Source organism: Hemitrygon akajei, chromosome 11 (assembly GCF_048418815.1).
Source record: "Hemitrygon akajei chromosome 11, sHemAka1.3, whole genome shotgun sequence".
Classification (NCBI taxonomy): Eukaryota; Metazoa; Chordata; class Chondrichthyes; order Myliobatiformes; family Dasyatidae; genus Hemitrygon; species Hemitrygon akajei.
Genome location: NC_133134.1, coordinates 29,784,918 through 29,804,979, shown reverse-complemented (window position 1 = coordinate 29,804,979; position 20,062 = coordinate 29,784,918). Strand labels below are relative to the sequence as shown.

The 20,062-nt window shown below is 38.0% G+C and overlaps 1 protein-coding gene across 2 annotated transcripts in view; it reads left to right on the top strand.

Annotated features, from left to right (window-relative positions):
• smg1 (SMG1 nonsense mediated mRNA decay associated PI3K related kinase) overlaps positions 1-20,062 on the top strand; it is a 139,319-nt gene that overhangs the window by 7,918 nt on the left and 111,339 nt on the right. For both annotated transcript variants that reach the window (XM_073060535.1, XM_073060534.1), the window contains exon 2: positions 17,787-17,950. In XM_073060535.1, coding sequence (XP_072916636.1) covers positions 17,787-17,950 — 164 coding nt within the window. The remainder of the gene's footprint in view (positions 1-17,786; positions 17,951-20,062) is intronic.

Here is a 20,062-nt window from a genome sequence, read left to right as displayed (position 1 = left end):
ATTTTCAAATCTTCACTGGCCACAAGTGAGGTATCTGATAAAGATGAGCTTTATTTGTCATAATAAGCTGAAACATATAATGAAATATGTTTGCATCCTCTCGGCACTGACATAGTATGCCCACAACTTACTAACCTTAATGCAAGACAGCAAACCTTTTCAAGAAAGGCTACAGGACAAAGCCTGATCACTTTAGACCTGTGAACCTAATATCAGTGGTAGGGAAGTTACTGGCAAAAAATTTTATGGAAGTTGATTAATGATCATTTGGAAATATCTAGAGGTAGCCAATAAGGGTTTGTCAAGTACTGATGTTGTCTGACTAATTAGACTGAATTTGTTAGCAATAACAAGGTGTGTAGATGAGGACAGGGTGGTAAATATAATTTACATGGATTTGTGTAACTTTTTAGACAAGGTTCAGAGCAAGTTGGGAAACTGATTCCAAAATTTAAAAAACATAGAAGACAGGGCACCGGTAAGGGTTGATTTTTGCAATTATTTGATTCTTGCTGTTTGTAATGTATGTGAATGGCTTGGATGTGAAGGTGCAAGGCATTTGTAGATGACACAAACGTTGGCGATTTGTTTATCGTGTTCAAAGGAGCCTTGAGTTGCAAAGGGAGGTTGATGTGCCAGTGTTATAGGCTGACAAATGGAATGTGGAGTTTAATTCAGATAAAATGAGGGGATATACAGTCTTTTGAGATGTACATGCATTTTGATTAGTAGCGATTGGGGGGTGGAATTGAGCAGCAGAGGCCTTTGATCTTTGAAAGTGCAACACAGATAAATAGTGTGGTTACAAAGGCAAATAGGATACAAGTTTTCATTAGTCGGGGTATAGGATTCACAAGGAGGTTATGCTGCAACTTCGTGAAACCTTAGTTATAGAGTCTTTCAACACTGAAAATAGTCCTTTATTGTATGTGTTCGTGCTGACCAAGATGTATATTCAAGCTATTTCCCAGCCATTAGCCATGTCCCTATAAGCCCTTTGTCATTCATATACCTGTCCACACACAGTTTAAATGTATCTAATGTACTTGCATCAGTCCCTTTAGTAGCTGGTTCCATATCTACCAATCACTTTGTAGATATATGGAATATTTCACAATGGCTTCTGGTTAATCGAGGCAGCTGCTTATTTGGGACAGTTCCATACCCTGACTAATGAAAGCTTGTATCCTATTTGCCTTTGTAACCACATTATTTATCTGTGTTGCACCTTCAAGAGTCAGTAGACTTGCATTCCAAGAACAAAATCAAGCTGACAGAATATCCAGGATTCCCTTTGTTTATTTGGGATCCATGCTGCTTAATTGGGACAGGAGACTGTTGCTGAACTGTCTCTAACTAGTGTCGGTCATGTTTAGGTCTTATGGCTACACCATGCTCAGAGTGAGTAGTTTTTAAAATAGCATCACGTGTATTTGTGTTCAAAAAGCAGTGTTTTTTGTTACTGATAGTTGGCAAGTAGTAAGCAGTACAACAATTCAGAACTGCTTTGTTCACTGTAGTTCAAAGCATTGAGGTTTGGAGATACCAGAAAAAGGCCGGGAGTCAAAATCAAACTATTTCTCTACTCTATGTTAAGAACTATGAAGAATTTAAAGGCATCAACAATCATAATGAATGTTACAATTAAAATGACAATTTGGAAGATGCAATTGTCAGAAGCACTAGGTGTCTGCTGATTTTGTTCATTTATAGTCGATCAAAAGAACATGTCAGCATATGCTGAATGAATTCCTCTGCCAATAACTTCAGAACTAATATAGTTCTAGAGCTACAACACTGCACTAGTTTTGGTAGTGTTCTAATTTATTCTGTATTTCATTTAAATACTTAATTTGCTGCTCAGTTAAGCTGTAGTTTTTTTTAATATACCTTTTTTTAACTATTTACATGAAACAGATGCTAAGTTGAGCTAAAATATGCTGATCCTATGCGCAACAATAACTGACATCCACTGTATTTCTGAGATCACTCCTTAGTCTTCTACTCTCTAAAGAGTTAAGTTTCAACTGTTGTTTAATCACCAGGGTGACTGAAGCTTGACACATTACTCCAAAAGTGACTTCACCAATCACAGCAGAAACTCCAAAATTCAGTATTTGATGCCCTGACTGACAAAGGCCTTCACGGCAAAAGCCATCGTCACTGCCCTGTCGCCTGACGTGACGTACCACGGTAGCACGGCAGTTAGCGTAACACTTGCAGCTCAGAGCGTCAGAGTCTTGAGTTCAGTTTAAGGATTTTATATGCAATCTCCCCCCCCCCCCCCCCCCCCCCCCGGTGGATTGTGTGGGTTTCCTCCAGCTGCTCTGGTTTCCTCCCACAGTGCAATGACATACTGGTTGGTAGGTTAAGTGGTCATTGTACATTATCCCATGAGTAAGTTGGGGTTCAATCAGGGATTGCTGGCGGCACGGCTTGAAGGTCCATGAGGGATATTTTGTGTAGTATCTTTAAAGAAATAAACTCCACTTTAAGTGAACTATACACTTGTATTGTCAAATCCTCTCAGTTCTACAATGCTACCCATTCCTGTGTTAAGTTACTCTGTTGATTTGTCTTTCAAAATGTAACACTTCACACTTGCTTGAATGAAATTCCATGAGCTATTCTGCAGTCTACCTACCCAGCTTATCAAGATCCACCTGGAACTCTTCATACTTATCACTTTCTACAACACTATTTTACTGCAAACTTACTAACTATTCCTCATCCTTATCCCTCTTTTTGTCAGATGTGTTCTGGAAAATGTCCTTGATATATAGAGGTCCCAACTCTACAGGGTGTGATACTGGATCTCCTATTAGGCATTGAGGTAGAGCAGGTGACAGAAGTGTGAATAGCAAACATTGAGTCCAGTGATCATAATTCCATTAGTTTCAAGATAATTCTGGAGAAAGATACTGAGATTCTAAATTTTTAAAAAAGGCACATTTATAAGGAGTTCTACCATAAGAAAGCATCATCTGTCATCAAGGATTCCCCCCCACCAAGTGGACCAATCACAGTTGTTGCGGTCTGCGTTGCCATGACGCGTGAGTTACTTTTTTGAGGAGGTGCACGTCACCCTCCGGCGTAGGGTACGCGGTACCTACGGCGTCGATGCGACGCACAAGTATAAATCAGCCTTTAGTAAATGGGAGAGTGCAAATGTACAGTGTGTGTGGGTTTCTGTTAGAATAAAATGCGAAGTGTACAGGTTTAGGGAACCTTGGTATGTGAGGAACGTTGAAACCTTGTTTAAGAAGGAAGTGCATTGCCGATATAGTCAGCAAAGAACAATTGAAGTACTTTAGCATAAGAAATGCAAGAGAACACTTGAGAGAGAAAGCATGAGGGCTAAAAGAAGACATGAGGTTGCTCTAGCAGACAAGATGGAGAATTCCAAGGACTTCCATAGATATGTTAAGAGTAAAAGGACAGCAATAGACAAAATTGGTCCACTTGATGATCAGCATGGTCATCTATGCATGGAGTTGAAAGAGATTGGGGAGAGCTTAATTGCATTTTTTAAACATCTGTATTTACTCAGGAGATGGACACAGTCCATAGGACTGAAGCAAAATAATAAGGACAGTATCTAGATTCCGGAATAGGAGGTGCTTGCTGTCTAGAGGTAAATTAGGGTGGCTAAGTCCCCAGGGATTTCCACAATGGACTGTCTCAGCCCGGGCTGGAGGATCTTCACTTAGAAGGCGTATGAAGTCGTGTGATGAAATCAGAAGCCACAGGGCTGATCAGCCTTCTATCGGCCCCGGACAGAGAACTCTGAAATGCTGTTGGCAGCCTATGCCCCAGTAGGAGTGGTGGGCTGAAGTTGTCCCCCGGGCCTGAACTGGCACACAGAAAGCTATGCTAGCTACCCCTCATCAACCTCTACCTTTCCAAATGTAAGTATGTTTTATAATTGCCAAGCCTTATAATTAGCCCTTAAAGGCACAAAATTTACAATCCTTCAGTCTTCTAGCACCTCATCAGAGGGTAGTGATGTAAGTATCTCAGTGAGGGATAATGTAGTTTATTCTTAGCTTCCCATAATGTCTTGTCAGGACTTGAAGATTTGTCTCCCTAATATGTATTAACACATGCCACACCTTTCCTACTGTAACATTGTCTGCTCCCAGACATTGGCAGGTTCCCAAAACTTCACATCTTTGTGGTAAAATCAGATCTCAGCTGGAGTACTGGACAATTCTGGTCACCAGACCACAGTGAGTATGTAATAGTGCAGGGGAGATTAATCAACACATTGCCTAGCATATTTCAATTATGAGTGACTGGAGAAGCAAGATGTGTTCTCCCTAGAGTGTGAAGGGACAGTGATTATAGATAGCATTGACTGCAAAAAAACTTTTCTTCGTATTAGAAGTAGATAAATCTACAGGGCATAAACTTGGGGAAAAAGGGACAAGTGAAGAGTATATGAGAGGAAAAGGAAGAGATTGTTGGGGCTATAACTTAGATTTTGAAATCTTTGCTGGCTGCAAGTGAGGTACCAGATGACTGTGGGTTAGCAAACATTTTTAAGAAAGGCAGTAGGTGCAGTTTCACAGAGTGCAAAGTACTTGGAATGTACCACCTGAGAGTGGTGGAAATTGGTTCACTGACAGTGTCGAGATGAACAGTTGAATTGCTCAGCCATACACCATGTGCATGGAACAGGGCACACTGCTTGCTGTGTATGAATTGGTCAAAATGGCTTATTTCCATGCATTATGACTGACTCTTGTTATTTAACCCCTTTGAGATAGGTTCGTTCTATTGTCTCCTCTGTCTTCGATGTATGATCTGTATCGCACCATTAATTTTCTCTTTTGGTCCTTTTTTAATTTCCTACTCATCTCCCTTTTATGCCAATAAATTGTTCTAGCTTTTCAGTCGTCTCCAAATTACTAATTCACACTCTACCTAATTTTGCACTTTTGCAGGCTTGCATTTGCCCACGTCAGATCACTGGAACCCTCTGAAAGTGTCCCATACCCTTGGACAGACCATTGTTCTTTCATAATTTCTTCCTGTTGACTTTGGAGTTGAGTTTTGCAATTATTTTTTCTGTTTTCTATGTAGAAAATATGTCAAAATTACCCCATTTGGCCTAGCACAGTCTATGCTGAAATTTCTTTGAGTTCTTTCTTTTTGTTTAACATTTAAAATTTTGCTTAAGCACACTTGCGGAATGATTCATCCACTCCCTGTAATTAATTGTTTCTTCTGAATTCCCTATGTTTTATTCTTGCATTGATGTACTCCAGTTTTGCTGTTGCCTATAAGTTAAAACATATTCTTCTATTTTTTTGTATTATAAAGATCATTTGAGTCTCTTCAGTCTTTTTGAAGAGATCCAACCTCTTCTTAATCAATGCCATTCTTGTTAATCTTAACTGCTCTCTCAATTAGGGTGACCAGATTGTTAGCATACTGCATATCTGGTTATATACAAATTTTGCATGAGGGCTATTTTTAAATTCTGTTCATTCCACAAACAAACCCCATTTTAAAGTTTCAATAACTTATTAACCTATGCTGCTACATGTTCTTGTGTAATAGTACAGCCAAGATCCCTTTAGGCCACAACCTTGTGTATTTTTGTCTTCTAATCAATATGTCTGCCTCAATCTGTCAGGTAGCCAGTAATCATTGTTGCACTTCCCCTGTATCTTCCATTTTATGCTGAATATTGCTCTTGCTATCCATGATCTTATTGAGGATAATTATATTACGCTGTTTGTATCTAGGTGTGTTGCAACTTCTATTTCTGGGTTATGGACTACACCACCTATCTCTGAGTGGAAGTGGTAGTACATCACGTTGAGAGGAAGCAAGATAAATCAATGTGTACATTTTACTCTTTCGTGCTAACTTCAACCAGTTGGTGATTGCAGAAGAGGAAGGAATGACAAATAACAAATGCTGAAAATATTAAGCAGCGGGGCAATGTTTGAAGAGAGGAGCAAAGTTGATTTTCTAGATTGTCAGTTCCATCATCATACTGGCAATCTTACTACTTCCTCCCATGTCCTGATACAGTCACGACCCGAATGTCAACTTGTGGAAACTGCTTCCAGACTTGTTTCAGCATTCTTATTTTTGTGCTAGACTTCAGCATCTGCAGTATCTTTTGTATTCAGAAACTGCAGTTTATTTTGCTCTTTATGATAAACAGTATCTTGGAGAGAGATTTAGGACAGAACTTGAAGTTGCAACAGAGTCTGAAGGCATTAGAATGTTCTTACAATCCCATGCATGCTTTATCCTAGAGAGCTCTTATTTTCATTATTGAATGCAAAATATCTCAAAATGAAGCAGGAGAACAATGACTTGTTCTTCTGCAGTTGCAATAAGACCTCCAGAATTCTTCATCCCTCCCACCCCCAGCCCTTTCATTCCACTATGTCTCCGCCTCCACCACCCCCACTGCCCCAAACACATATCATACCCACCTGGTGTGCTTTGTGTCGTCATTCAGAGACAAGAAGGAAAAGCACAACCTTTGTCCACTGCCACACAACCCCCATCACTTTTGTTACGTTTTAAAACTCCATCCTTTTCCTACACCAAGCACTCAGTTGCCCACTAGTCATGTGAATTCAGGTTAGCATTACTGCTGGATCTCTTAAACGTAAGTCAAAACTCAGCCCTTGCATTTGTATATCTTTAATAGCCTTGTATCTAGATCTTCCTCTGGTCCTCCAAAACAATTCAGTTTGTTGTCCCTCCTATCCTACCACTGGCATTATCAGCTCCTTTCGTCATTTAGACCACGTGCACTGGAATTGGATCCTAAATCTTTAAGTTTCATATCATTGTTTTTATTAAATCTGCCTGTAATCATTTTTGATCACCTTTCCCAATTTTTTTGTCTGTTAGCTTTGCTGGTGGTTCTTTGAAAATCCATGCCTTCCCCACAGCGAAACCAGTCCAACCTGTTTCTTGACTCTCATGACACATTTTGTAATTTCATTGCTGTGGACATCATTATAGGTGCTGAAGGAAAGTTTTTTTTTAAATTCATTTTGTATCTTTCATGGCCATTGCCTCAAAAGTATTTTTTTTAGTTGCTAATGTTATACAGGAAATGGGGAACCCAGTTTCTAAGACCAGTTTACATAAACGGCTTTGTAAGATTTCACCTGTAAATTTGATGGGGTTGTCTGCTGTATTTGGTGCTCCCGATGCAGCCTCCTCTATATTGTGAGACCCAATAAAGAATGAGCACCTCTGCTCCATCTGCAAAAAATGGGAACTTCCCAGTTGCAAACCATTTTAATCCCTATCCCTATCCCTATTCCCATTCTGACATGCTAGTCCATGGCCACCTCTTCTGCCATGATGAAGCTGCTCTCGGGTTGGGGGAGCAACACATCAAATTCTGTCCAGGTAACCTCCAATATGATGCCATGAACATCGATTTCTCTAACATTCTGTAATTTTTACCCTCCCTCTTCCTTCAATTCTCCACTCTGTCATTTTGCCTCATCTCCTCACCTGCCTGTCACCTCCCCATGGTACCCCTCCCCCTTCTCTTTCTCCCATGGTCCACTCTCCTCTCCTATCAGATACTTCCTTCTCCAGCCCTTACCACTTTCACCTATCATTTTCCAGCTTCTTACTTCATTTCCCCACTCCACAACCCACCTGGCTGCACCTGTCACTTTCTAGCTTGTCCTCCTTCCTCTCACTCGAATTTATTCTGGCATCTTCCTCCTTTCCAGTCCTGATAAAGGGTCTCACATGAAACATTGACTGCTTATTTATTTCCATGGATGCTGCCTAACCTGTTGAGTTCCTTCAGTATTTTGTGTGTTGCTCTGGATTTCCAGCATCTGTAGAATCTCTGTGTTTGTAATAATGACCAAATATTCTTCCTTGAAAAAGCTATGGATAAATAATGGCCTGGAATTCCCTCTCCTCTTCAAGAGTTCCATTCATTTTCTTGCAAATAAATTGATAGGCTCGATTGGTCTTGTTTAATATTTCATAGGAATGGTGGTATTTCTGTGTGCAAAACTCTTAACTGGGATGTATCTTGAAATTGAGTTGAAGTACCATACTGGGAAAAAAATATCTTTAATATGTTTAAGAATACTGAGCCATAGGTGACACACAAAGTAGCAGCTTCAAACTGTGAGCTTCTTGGTTATCCTACCATGTTGATAACCATTGGATCAGAGATGTAATGTTCTGCTTTTTAAAAAATACCCACATCTTCGAGTATTACCATAAGGGCAGTGAGTGCAAAATCATTGGCTATATTTAAAGTGGAGGTTGATAATTATTGATTAGGAAAAGTATCAAAGGTTGCGGGAAGAAGGCAGCAGAATGGGGTGAGGGGAAAAATAAATGAGCCATGACTCTCAATGGGCTGAATAGCCTAATTCTATTCCAATGTCTTTTGGTACATCTGATAAATGCTTAGTGTAGCAATTTAGTAAATTGGGCTGGAAACTATTGATCTTTTCAACCAATTCTAAGGGAAAGTGCTTGCATTTAGTTGTTTAAACAACAAGTCTCATGAAATGTTAGCTTCCAATATCAGTCTTTGACGACTCTGTTTTATAAGAGCTTTTGGACTGTTTTATTGATCTTAGTGTTTCATCCAGTTAGTGCTGGGTTTGCCAGGCTGCTAATCATAATCTCAAATGGATCATACAATTAGCTGATGGGATTGTAATCAAGGGGCCCCATTGATTCTTATTTTGAATTGTCTCTCTTGCTGATCTACTTTAGAAAATTTATCAAACAATCCTTGATGTTGGGCAGCCTTCTCTAGCCTGAATCACCTTGTTATAATTTTGAGGCTTTGTAATGAAGTCTTCCCATCCACTCTGGCCAGCACTACAAGTAACAGTGCCTGCCTCTAACTTGCTTGCAATTTACTAAGAAGCCCTTTTGAAGAGAAAGAGGGTGGGAGAGGTAGAGCAAAATTCTATACACCTACTCTTGCAGCAATAGACTGAAAGTGATGATGAAACCGATATCTGGTTCTTTGAGGGTTGTCTGTTTGCCGGGTTAGTTGCCGGTTATTGGCAATTGTGATGTGAAAATTTGCAATTTTTCCCCATGTAGCTTAATGATACCGACTAAATCCGAATGTTACCTCGTGTCCTCATTTATCTTACTATTTAGCCAGAAAGTGTGTTCAGTCAAATCCTGCTCTGTAAATTTTGTCAAGGATATAATGGCAGTGCACTACTGATCTTTATATCAATACTTGTTTTTTTGTATAAAAAGACTATTGAAGAATACCCAGGATTTGTTTGTTTTTGTGTACTTTTGATTAGCTGACATTGGCTAAATTCAGCAGGTTATCATTTTGCTAGTTGAGGAATTTTGTTCTATGTTTACTTGATTGTTTTGGTTTCATTAGTTTCAGGGATCAAGTGTGATTTCAAGCCAATTGGAGCATGTTGAATCTCTGACCGGATATACAATCCTGACTAAAAATCTATTACATGACCATCCAGCTATACAAAAAAGTCTTGATTATTTGCTTCAGATTATTCAGTGCAAATTTCAACTTTTTATATTAAAAAAGCACTTCCCTTGCTGTCTTTGTTAATGCTGCAAATTCTTTCAGCTATCTACCAGTTTTTAAGAACTAATTTGGAGAAAGGCAATGGGAACAAGATGAAGTGACAATTCATTGTGTATTTAGTGCTGATTTTCATTTTGCAATTTTTGATTAACAAGGATGACAAGTTACTGGTGTTTGCCATCATTATACAGAGGTGAAATCAGATTATGACGTATACCTGGTCATTTGTAGAAATTTGGGTGATTTACTGCTGCTTTTGGTATGGTATCTTACAACTTTCTCTAGTGTAATCTTCAGAGAAGAATTTTTTTGTGACAGCATGTATTTAGTACCTGTAAGATACCCTGTATATTCTATGCTCTACTTCATTAAGTAGGGTAGAAAGTAATGAACTATATTGTCATGCACTTTGATAGGAGGAATGAAAGCATAGGTTATTTTCTAAATGGTGAGAGAGTTCAGAAATGGTAGGTGCAAAGGGACTTGAGAGTCCTCGTGCAAAATTCCCTGAAGAGTTGAAGGAAAGCAAATGCAATACTGTATTAGCAATTCACTTCAAGAGTACAAGTATATAATGCTGGGACTTTTTAAGGCGTCAGCCACATTTGAAGAGTTATGGGCAGTTTTGGGCCCCATAATCTAAGGAAGAATGTGTTGGCATTGGAGAAGGTCTAGATGAGGTTTAGACAAATGATCCTGGAGATGAGAGTTAATGTATGAGGAACATTCGATAGCTCTAGACCTGTATTCACTGGAGTTTAAAGGATGGGGGTGGGGGGTGGGGGGGAAGCAGTTACATTAAAATCTGCTGTAAATTGAAAGGCCTGGATAGAGTGTGTGTGGAAAAAATATCAAGGGAGAGTTCAACACCAGAGGAGTCAGTCTCAGTAAAAGGCCATCCCTTTGGAACTGAACAGAGGAATTTCTTTAGATGGGGACATTTGTGGAGTTCATTGCCACAGATGGCTGTTGAAGTCAAATCATCAGGTATATATAAAAAGGAGTTTGATAGTTTTTTGATTAGTGAGGGTGTCAGAAATTACCAGGAGAGTGGGGTTGAGAAGTTGTAATGAATCATCTATGATCAAATGTCTTGGTGAGCTGAATCACCTAATTCTCCTTTCACTTACTGCAGACAACCCCAGTAGGCGGACCGCAGGCCAGGTCCGGACCGCGAGAACCAAATGTCTGGACTGCGCCAACCCATTGGCACTTACGTGAATGCACCCGTCATAACATGTAAATAAAGCGCGCTGCTCTAATTTATTTTAACCTCATCCCGCACCGTACTCTTGACCTATGCCTCGTAGAGTGCGCGACCTACTGCTTTCCAGTCAAAGCTGAGCCTTTTGGAGAGAGACATTCACGAGAGAAAATTGCATTTTCCATGTCTATGGGAGCATTGCGAGAAGAATGAAATGCGGGAGGATCCAGTGATGAAGCATTTCGTGACAAGCCTGGCAGAAATAACGATTTGAAAGCTCCCCTAAACTCTCAGGTGACATTCTCCTCTTCTTGACACAGCCGTTCTCTGTTTCGGCTGACAGCGAGTGGACTGCAGAGGCCAAAAGGCTCCTGCCTTCCATAGATGAGGCAACTCTTCAGATGGAGGTCTTGGAAATGGGAACATCTGATTTGCTCAAAGCACAACACAAGGACGTTGGGGTGAGTGCCTTTTGGATCAACACGATTCCCCAGGCTCAATTCAAAAACATGAGAGCTATTGCAATGCTCCTACTCACACCGTTCCCCTCCACATACATATGTGAATCATCGATTTCTTCAATGAATTCTATCAAGAACCAGGACAGAAGCAGACTCTCCAATGCACATCTTGGCCAGTGCCTCAGGATTGCCACAACAGAATACATGCCCAACATCAGAAGGATTGCCTCATCCCATTGCTGTCACTTCTCTCACTGATTGGACAAAAATAAATTGATTCACTCACGATTTGTCAATCTTATTGTGGTATAATAATATTAATACAACAACAATAATACTGATCATTTCATTTATAGCTACACTTCATACTTCAAATGCTACATAGCTTAATTAAAAAGAACAAATAGATTAAATGACAGAACAAAAACAGTGGAAAAGGCAGTACTACTAAAACTCTTTGTGTGGAAGAGAAGTGCTAAAGACTACCATGTTTACTGTGTGTGTGTATTTTAAGTCCCAGATGAGTTCTCAATGTGACAGCTGACCGTTATTATTACTACTACTAGCACCCACCACCCTTATTGGCGCAATGAAAAGAACCGTTTTGGCCCTTGGCTTGGCATGCTTGACATAATTTGGCCCTTGTGGAAAACTAATTGGGGAACCCTGACTTATGGTTTTAAAGAGTTTAAAAAATATATACTTAATCATTGCTGTTTTGCATCTTTTCTGACCCTAAGAAAATTAGTTTTGTGTGCAGATTTTAATTTTCCTCTAATTTTTTAAATAGTTTTACAGTTCTTGTTCATTTACCTTAATGTGGTATGTGTTTTGGTGTTTATTTCACTTGGCAAAAATAGTACTTTTTCATCCTTGGTTTGTTCAAAGTTTGTTGATTGGCATGTGGAGATCATATGACATTGACATCCTTGTGGAAGTGTGGATTCTGAAGAATGGACTGACTGCATATCTAGGTACTGCTTTTGCCAAAGTCATCAGTGGGTGGTATATTTTAAGTCATAATCACAAAATGATTAGCCATAATCCAAGATTTTATTCTCTTCTAGTCTCTTTGAATTAAAGTTGATGATTAGTAATGTAATCCAAATATTTGTTCAAATTTGCATGCATTCTTAAGATCTTGTATTCAGAATGGTGTTCATAATTGGGCTCTTATTTTGAATAGTCTGTTAGATCTCAGTGAAAGTTGCTGCTTGCAAAGGCTGGGTAATGACAAATTGCTTTGGTGCAAGGAGATGCAAAGCTGCCTCCAGTGGATCCTGGGCTGTTATTAAGCATTAGAATGTTCTGACTGGATATATTCTAAGCTTATCCACTCCCATGGAAGCTAATGGACCTGTACCCTTTTTTGAAAACGAGAGTCTGAAAAGTGCAAAGGGAAACATTAATGAGGTATTAATGGCCAAATAAAACTTTATCATCTTTTGTGTTTACTTTGGAGAACTGTAAAAACATTCATTAACTAGTTATGTGTTGCTAAATCTTCAAGTTGTTAACCAAAACTTTGATTGCCAAAGATAAAATTTCAGTCTGAGAATTAGTTTAAAAGTAGCATGGCATATTGCTCAAAACAAGGCTTTAATCTGCTTTTTTAATAAGCTTTAAATACTTCTTAAATTTCTAGTTTAAAATCTTGGGTAGTTTTGATTACTGGAACTTCAAAGATTGGCCATTTTTTAAAGAAAATGTACTGTCAAAGTACTTGTTTTTATTGTGGCTCCTTATTAGTCTTCCACCAGCTGTATATTAATTAGGCAGATTATGCATAATGGTGTGATTCCAATTTTGTTTTAAACAATACTGCCGTGTATGACTGAGTCGGGCTTTAACTTCAGTATTCAGGAGGCATTACGGTAGTTGGTTTGCTTTGTGCACTGCTGACTTTGCTCTGTCATAACCAGGAACTAATACTTGCATTTACTGGAGTCTTTAAATGTAGCAAATAGTTCTTTAAAATCAAATTGAACAAGCTTGGTTTTGGTGGTAAAGGATGTTTAAAAAGCAGTGCTATTTACTTGCATTGTTCATCTTCAATCCTGAATTTTGGAAAGTAAGTTGGAAATTTTCAGGATATCTTCCTCAAATTTGAGAGGAAGTCAGTTTTTCAGTGAGTCATTTTTAAAACAGGAACTTACTAGTCTCAAAACTGACTCGCAAGGTCCATATTAGCCTTGAAGCCATTTGTGATGAAATATAATTTTTTGAAGTGGGGTGCTGCAAACTGAGTTCAGATTTTTAGATGGTTATTCAGTTTTAGAGAGATTTCTTTAAGGTACAAGTGAGAAGTATTTCAGAAGCAAGGGCTTGGATATGTTAGTGGAAGTAATCTAGATAAGACAAGCTCAATTCTTAGCAAAATACTTTAAATTAAATATGAAGAGCAAAAGTGGAACCTATAAATCGTAATGTAAAGCTGTCTGATTGTCAAATGAAAAAAGAATCTTAATAGGTTCTTTAACTTGATGGAAAAGAAGCCATCCGTTGTTACTAAATAAGTTTAATTGCTCAATCGCTGTATAAAGGTTCATTATGGTAAGTTAAGATTTCATTCTATAGTAAAAATCACTATGTACATTTCTTCAGAATTTACCTCATTTTCAGATTGAATTGTGACCAGATTTGATGACATTGCCACCTTTTATTACCAAATAATCAGTTAATAAAATTAACCTGGTGTTTGTAGTTTCTTCAGTTACTTCCCATATTCTAGAAACGTACGGTTAGGGTGAGTGAGTTGTTGGCATGCTATGTTGTTGACATAGCATGCCAAAAACATAGGCATGCACTTGTGGGCACAACGAGGCAACACTTGTGGACTTTGACCCAAATGATGCATTTCTATGTATGTTTCAATGTACATGTGACAAATAAAGAATCTTTATCTCTTTAAATGGCCTGTTGCATGTGCCAATGTTATCAAATCATTTATAGTAAGGAATTTTCAGTGGCCTTGTATGTAGCAAGTTGAAAAGGTCCACAGTTCTCTAAAACCTGGTATCTTTTATGTAGTGAATTTCTCAATATCTTTAAACCTCTTGAAACTTTATGGGTGCATAGGATTATTTAACGTATGCGTGCAGAGTTACTGATGGAATAGTGCTTCAACATGATAGTATTGAACTCAGTGGAATGAAGGATAAAATGCTCAGAAGTTACTTGGTGTAGTAATGAAGGCAATGCCCTATGTAGTTAATGTGCATGGTTGGGAATAAAGATTATACTTTGCAGAGAAGAGGGAGAGGTGAGCCACACTTTGACAAAATGATTTCCAGAAGTGGATAGTTGATTGTTTGCAAGAGGGATGTAGTTGCATGTGTAGGTTTGGTATAACTAAATGGGACATTGTAGTGGCTCTGGGTGATTATAGGTAAGCTAATTTGATTAGTGCAACAGAATAGCTAAAACATGGGGGTGATCAATGTGTTAATTGATATTTGCATCAGTTGGTGAAAGGTACATACTTCACTAAAACCTGGTAGCTTTTATGTAGGTAATGAATTTCTAATTAGGATGAAGATCCTTTAATGGAGTAGATGTATTTTCTTTGTAACTCTTCTTGTGTAAATTATTTACCTGATTTTTGTGGAATTTCACTCTTATGGTATTTATCACTGCCACAAAAAATGGTTCCTTGCATTTGGTTGATCAGCTGCAAGCAGGAAGAGAAGACAACAGTCGCATAAAGGTAGTTGAAGTGTTCCATCACAGGGTGCAATAATTCATTTAATAAGCAATTCTTTTTGACTGACAATTGACAGTACTTCAGAATCTGTTTGCATAAAATATAGCAAAGACTCAGGATAATGCATGTTATAGGGAAGTTTTAAATGCATTCATATTTGAAATTGTCCTATTCATCAGTGCGATCACAGTGCCAAAGGTTTTCAAAAGGCTTTTCACAAACTTTAGTGTTTCCCATGGGTGACTGGCGGGTCTACTGTTTACTTTGATTATTTTCTCTTCATTGGGCCATCTCCCAGAAAATTGGCTGGAAATTATGTGCCCTCCTATCAGAAATAGCTGGAGTACACAATTCAGCTGCTTTTGCTTTTGCCGTGCTATGGCTAACTTTTTAAAAAAAAATAGAAGTAATAACTTAATTCCATCAAAAAATGAAACCTTTCTGGATAGCAACTAAATAATGCTGCTTTTTTTAAAAAAAAACACACCAGGAAATTATGATAGAATTTTACCCCAGAGCATTAAAAGGTGAACCTCAATAGAACAATTGCAATTACAGTACAGATGAAAGTCAATCGGTAAGCACTTCTAGCGCTATTTCGGTGGCACTATGATCAAATCTCTAATTTTTTTTATTATTGTGATACAGTGTAGATTCTAAAGGCCACAAATGAACAGGATGATTTCAAATGTGAATAATGTAGAATGTTGTTATTAGGCCCATTTATTATGTGCCACAGTCAGCAATCCTGTCAATCCATTTCATTTTGTCCCTGTAATTTGTTCTCTTGCACTTGTCTATTAAACATTTTCATGCACATACACACACCTCAGACCACTTGAGTAGTCAATTAATTTCCAAGGGAGTAAACTGAAGGAAAATGGTATGTTGAAGTTGTGTGTTAGCTGCACTACCTGTTGTAATGTTATGCCCAAAATGCCTACTATATTGGGCAGCTTAATGGTTCTGCAGATGGATCTTTAAACTTGTGGACCAAGTAGAGGTTAATGAAAGCTTTGCATTCATTAACTGGGAGATGGATTGAATATTTTGTATCAATCTTTAGCTTGTTAATGCAAGGTATATCCATAAAATAGCTGTAATTTTGAATTTGGAACTGAGGAGCTCTTGGGGAAAATTGTAATGGCTACAGCAGAAGTATTATGCCAATTGTTGGATCAATATTGCAAGTTTGGTAATTTGGGTCTCTTTTTTTTAAAAAAAGTAACTGAGATACTGTGGTTGATGCATTGTGGTATAATTTTCCAAATTTGAGGAAGGTTCTATTAGGTTGGGAATAGTAAATGTAACTCCTTTATTCAAAAAGGAAAATCGAAACAGCAACTATCATTGGGTAATTGATAGAAATTATTATTTAAAATGTTAATAGATGTGTACTTTAAGACAAATTTGTAATTTGTGAAAGGGAAATTGTTTGACTAATTTATTAGTTTTTTGAAGAAGTAATTTGCTGTGAATAACGGAGAATAGGTGGGTACACTGTACTTAGATTTCCAGAAAGTATTTGAAAGTGTTTATTGAAGAAAGTAATAGTTCATAGTGTAAGAAATGACAGAAAATGGGCAGGCTAACAGAAACTGAGTAGGCGTAAATAGGTCTCTTTCTGGTTGGCACAGTGTATTAAGGGATCATTGCTGAGGCTCTGGTTTTTCGCGTGCATATAAGTGACTCGCATAAAAAGATTGATGGGCTGCTAAGCTTGCTGATGACACATGGGGAAGTTGGTTATCAAGGAAAGAAAAGGAATTTGGATCATCAAATTTAGCTGATCTGTAAAGATTGGAAATGGTCTTTGAATATTGAGTTGAGGTTGCAGTCAGATCATTTGTGATTATAAGACATACAAGCAAGATTAGGCCATTCGATCCATCAAGTCTGGTTCACCATTTGATCCTAACTGGTTTATTTTCCATATCAATCCTATTCTCCTGCCTTCTCTTTGTTACCTTTGATACCCTTACTAATCAAGAACCTATTATTTGGTCTCTAGAGCCATCTGTGGCAATGAATTCACCACCCTTTGGCTGAACAAATACCTTCTCATCACTATTCTGAATGGATGTCCTTGTATGCTGAAGCTGTACCCTCTGCCATCAATCTAGGCATGCTATGCAGGAAACTGGGCTATATATTATTATTTTCACTCTCTTTTACTGAAATCATAACGACATTCTATTTGTGCGATGTGCAGTGTACTGTTGGTAGTGTGCTTTGCGCCATGGCCCCAGAGAAACATTGTCTCACTGGCTATATTCATGTATAGTTGAATGATAATTAAACTTGGTCCTAGACTCCCCCACTAGAGGAAATATCTTCTCCATGTCCACTCGATCTAGGGTTTTCAATATTTAATTGGTTTCAATTAGCTCCTACCTCATTATTTAAAAAAAAAATGGCATATTCTGGCCCAGAGCCATCAAACACTTCTCATACATTAACCCATTCATTCCTTTGATCACTCTAGTGAACCTTCTCTGGAAACTCTCCGATGTCAGCACATTCTTCCTTGGATAAGGGGTCCAAAACTGCTCACGATTCTCCATATGTAGACTGACTATTGCTTTATTTGTATTACTTGCATATTGGCTCAGCATTACTTCCTTGCTTTATATTCCAGTCCTCCTGAATATATGAAATGATTTGATTTGGCAACCAACTGAGAGGTTGCATGGCTTCTTGTGCTCCTTGGATGTTCTTCTCCATTGGATATTTACAGTGGTTTTATTTTAAAATGACCAAGTTCAAAATTAGTTATTAAAAAAAAACTTACTTTCTTAATTGCAAGGCAGTATTATAACCACTACTGTACCTGTTCACACATTTTTATTGTTTTTGACACTTTAGGATTGACATTGCTACAGCCGATCAAGACAATTTAAAGTATCCTTTGGCCAGGGATCGGGGCAATTCTGCCTCATACGGATTGCATTCTACCAGTTCTGCCAGTGTGTCTCGACATAGACATGATGACATTCGAATCCTTGCTGGATTTCAAAATGAAGAAGGGGGTAAGGCCAACGTAAAGCTTTAGCTGTTTTCCACTCTATGCCTATATTGCACCATTGAAATTTGTTTTACAATATTTTTTGTATAAGATTTTATTCTCCTAAGTACATCGTAATGTTTCTATTAAATTAGTAAGTCATTTAGTGAATGCATAAATTAATTTCATAGAACTTGATATTTAAAGAAAAATAATATGCTGCACTTTCAAATTGATGTACTAATGAGTACTGTGAAATGAGAATAGTGTATTGAAAATCAGAACAAAAAAAAAGTAATTCAAATTTTCCGTTACAAAAGTAATGCTGCCTAATTTGAAGCAGCAATCTGCTGCAGGAGTTAGTTGGGAAAGAAAACTTTCCTACCTTTTGCAGTAGGGATCATTTTGGATTATAGATTGTCTCCTTGTATGCAATTGTAGGTTTTAAATGAGCAAGTTTGGCCTTTGGAATTTTCATATTTGCATTATGCAATGTCAATTGGCATCAAGGAATGTGTGTTTTCATAGGAATTGATACTCGGCATTTTTTTACTGAGCAGCATGATACCCATGAGGTTTTGACACATTAAGCAATAGAAGTATCTTATCATAATTCATGGTCTCCAGAGATGAGAGGGGGATTTCCTAAAATTAATATTAACCAGGACATGCTCCTTTTAATCCTTACAAATCTATGCTCCCATTTGACTTGCCACCTTTTTTAAAATTCAATCATCCTCCTTAATTTCTTTTAGATACTGATTTTTGATTTTATAATTTGAGAGATATTTTGGACTTCGTTTTACATTAAAGATATCATGTAGATATGAATTAACAATGTTTTCTCCATATAACTTATCCTCTGAAACTTGGTGTTCCCTTGATGTCAAGTGGCTGAAGTGAAGTTAATGTGGAGAATCATCTGCATTGAAATGTTTGCCTTTGTGCTAGCCTCTAAACTTTCTTTTCACTAAAAGCGCTCTCCGGGTAGGCGGTGATTTATTTAGAAGCAAACCTATGGTTAATAATGGGTAAGACATTGTAGGTTTTCATTTAGACCACAAAAGATAATGAGAGTTTATAGACAGAAATAGCAGTCTTAACATTAATTGGACTGAATCAAACAGAGCTGGAGTTCACATCACCTGTGCTATACTGTAATCTGGAGTTATTCATTGTATTTACAATAGATGTAGTATATTCCTCCACTTGTTTACTGTAATATTTATCCAGAAATCATGGATATAACCAGATAACAATCCTTAAAATTTATGGCATCAGCATTGCCATAATGAATTCTGTATGTCTTTGAGAGAATGTCTTCTACACTGTCATCACTGTCTCTTGCACACACTCTCTCCCTCTCCCACTATTCATTGGTCAAGCAGCGAAACAGTTTGCGGAATACAGAGGTAACACAAACCCCAACCCTCTTTCTCCCACCCCAAGTTACAATACTAGGTAGTTTCTTGTGCACATTATTTAGGTGTCAAGACTTTGAGACTACCTCTCCCAAATGTCATATGTCAGCTATTGCAGTTACAAATTTTAATTTATTGGAAAATTGTTTATATTTCTATGAACGATGTTGACCTCATTAAAGAAATAAAACTTAACCACCTACGTTGCCACTGTTGTCACTTTTGTAGATTTATGGACTTCTACACCAAGGTCCCTCTGTTCATTAATACTTGGGTGCTACCAGTCATTGTATCCTACTGTTATTTGCCTTCCCAAAATGTATCACTTTGCACCTGGGACAAAACTCTACCCAACTTTCCATCTGATCTTTTCCTGCTGTAGTCTGGGACAACTTCAGTCACTATCCCCAATACCAATTTTGTCATCTGCTAACTCACTTATACCCCTACATTCTTGCCTAAATTGTAATGTATGCCATAAACATAAAGACCCAGAACCAATCTTTTTAGTACACCAGTAACTTGAGACTTCCAATCAGATAAGAAACCCTCCATCACCACCCTGTGCCTCCTATCACCAAGCCACTTTGGAATCCAATTTGCTAGCTTGCCCTATATCCCATGGTCTCCAACCTCTGAACCAGCCTACCATGTGGGACTTTGTCAAAGACCCACATGTATACATGGATGTATTATTACATCCATGTAGACTATGT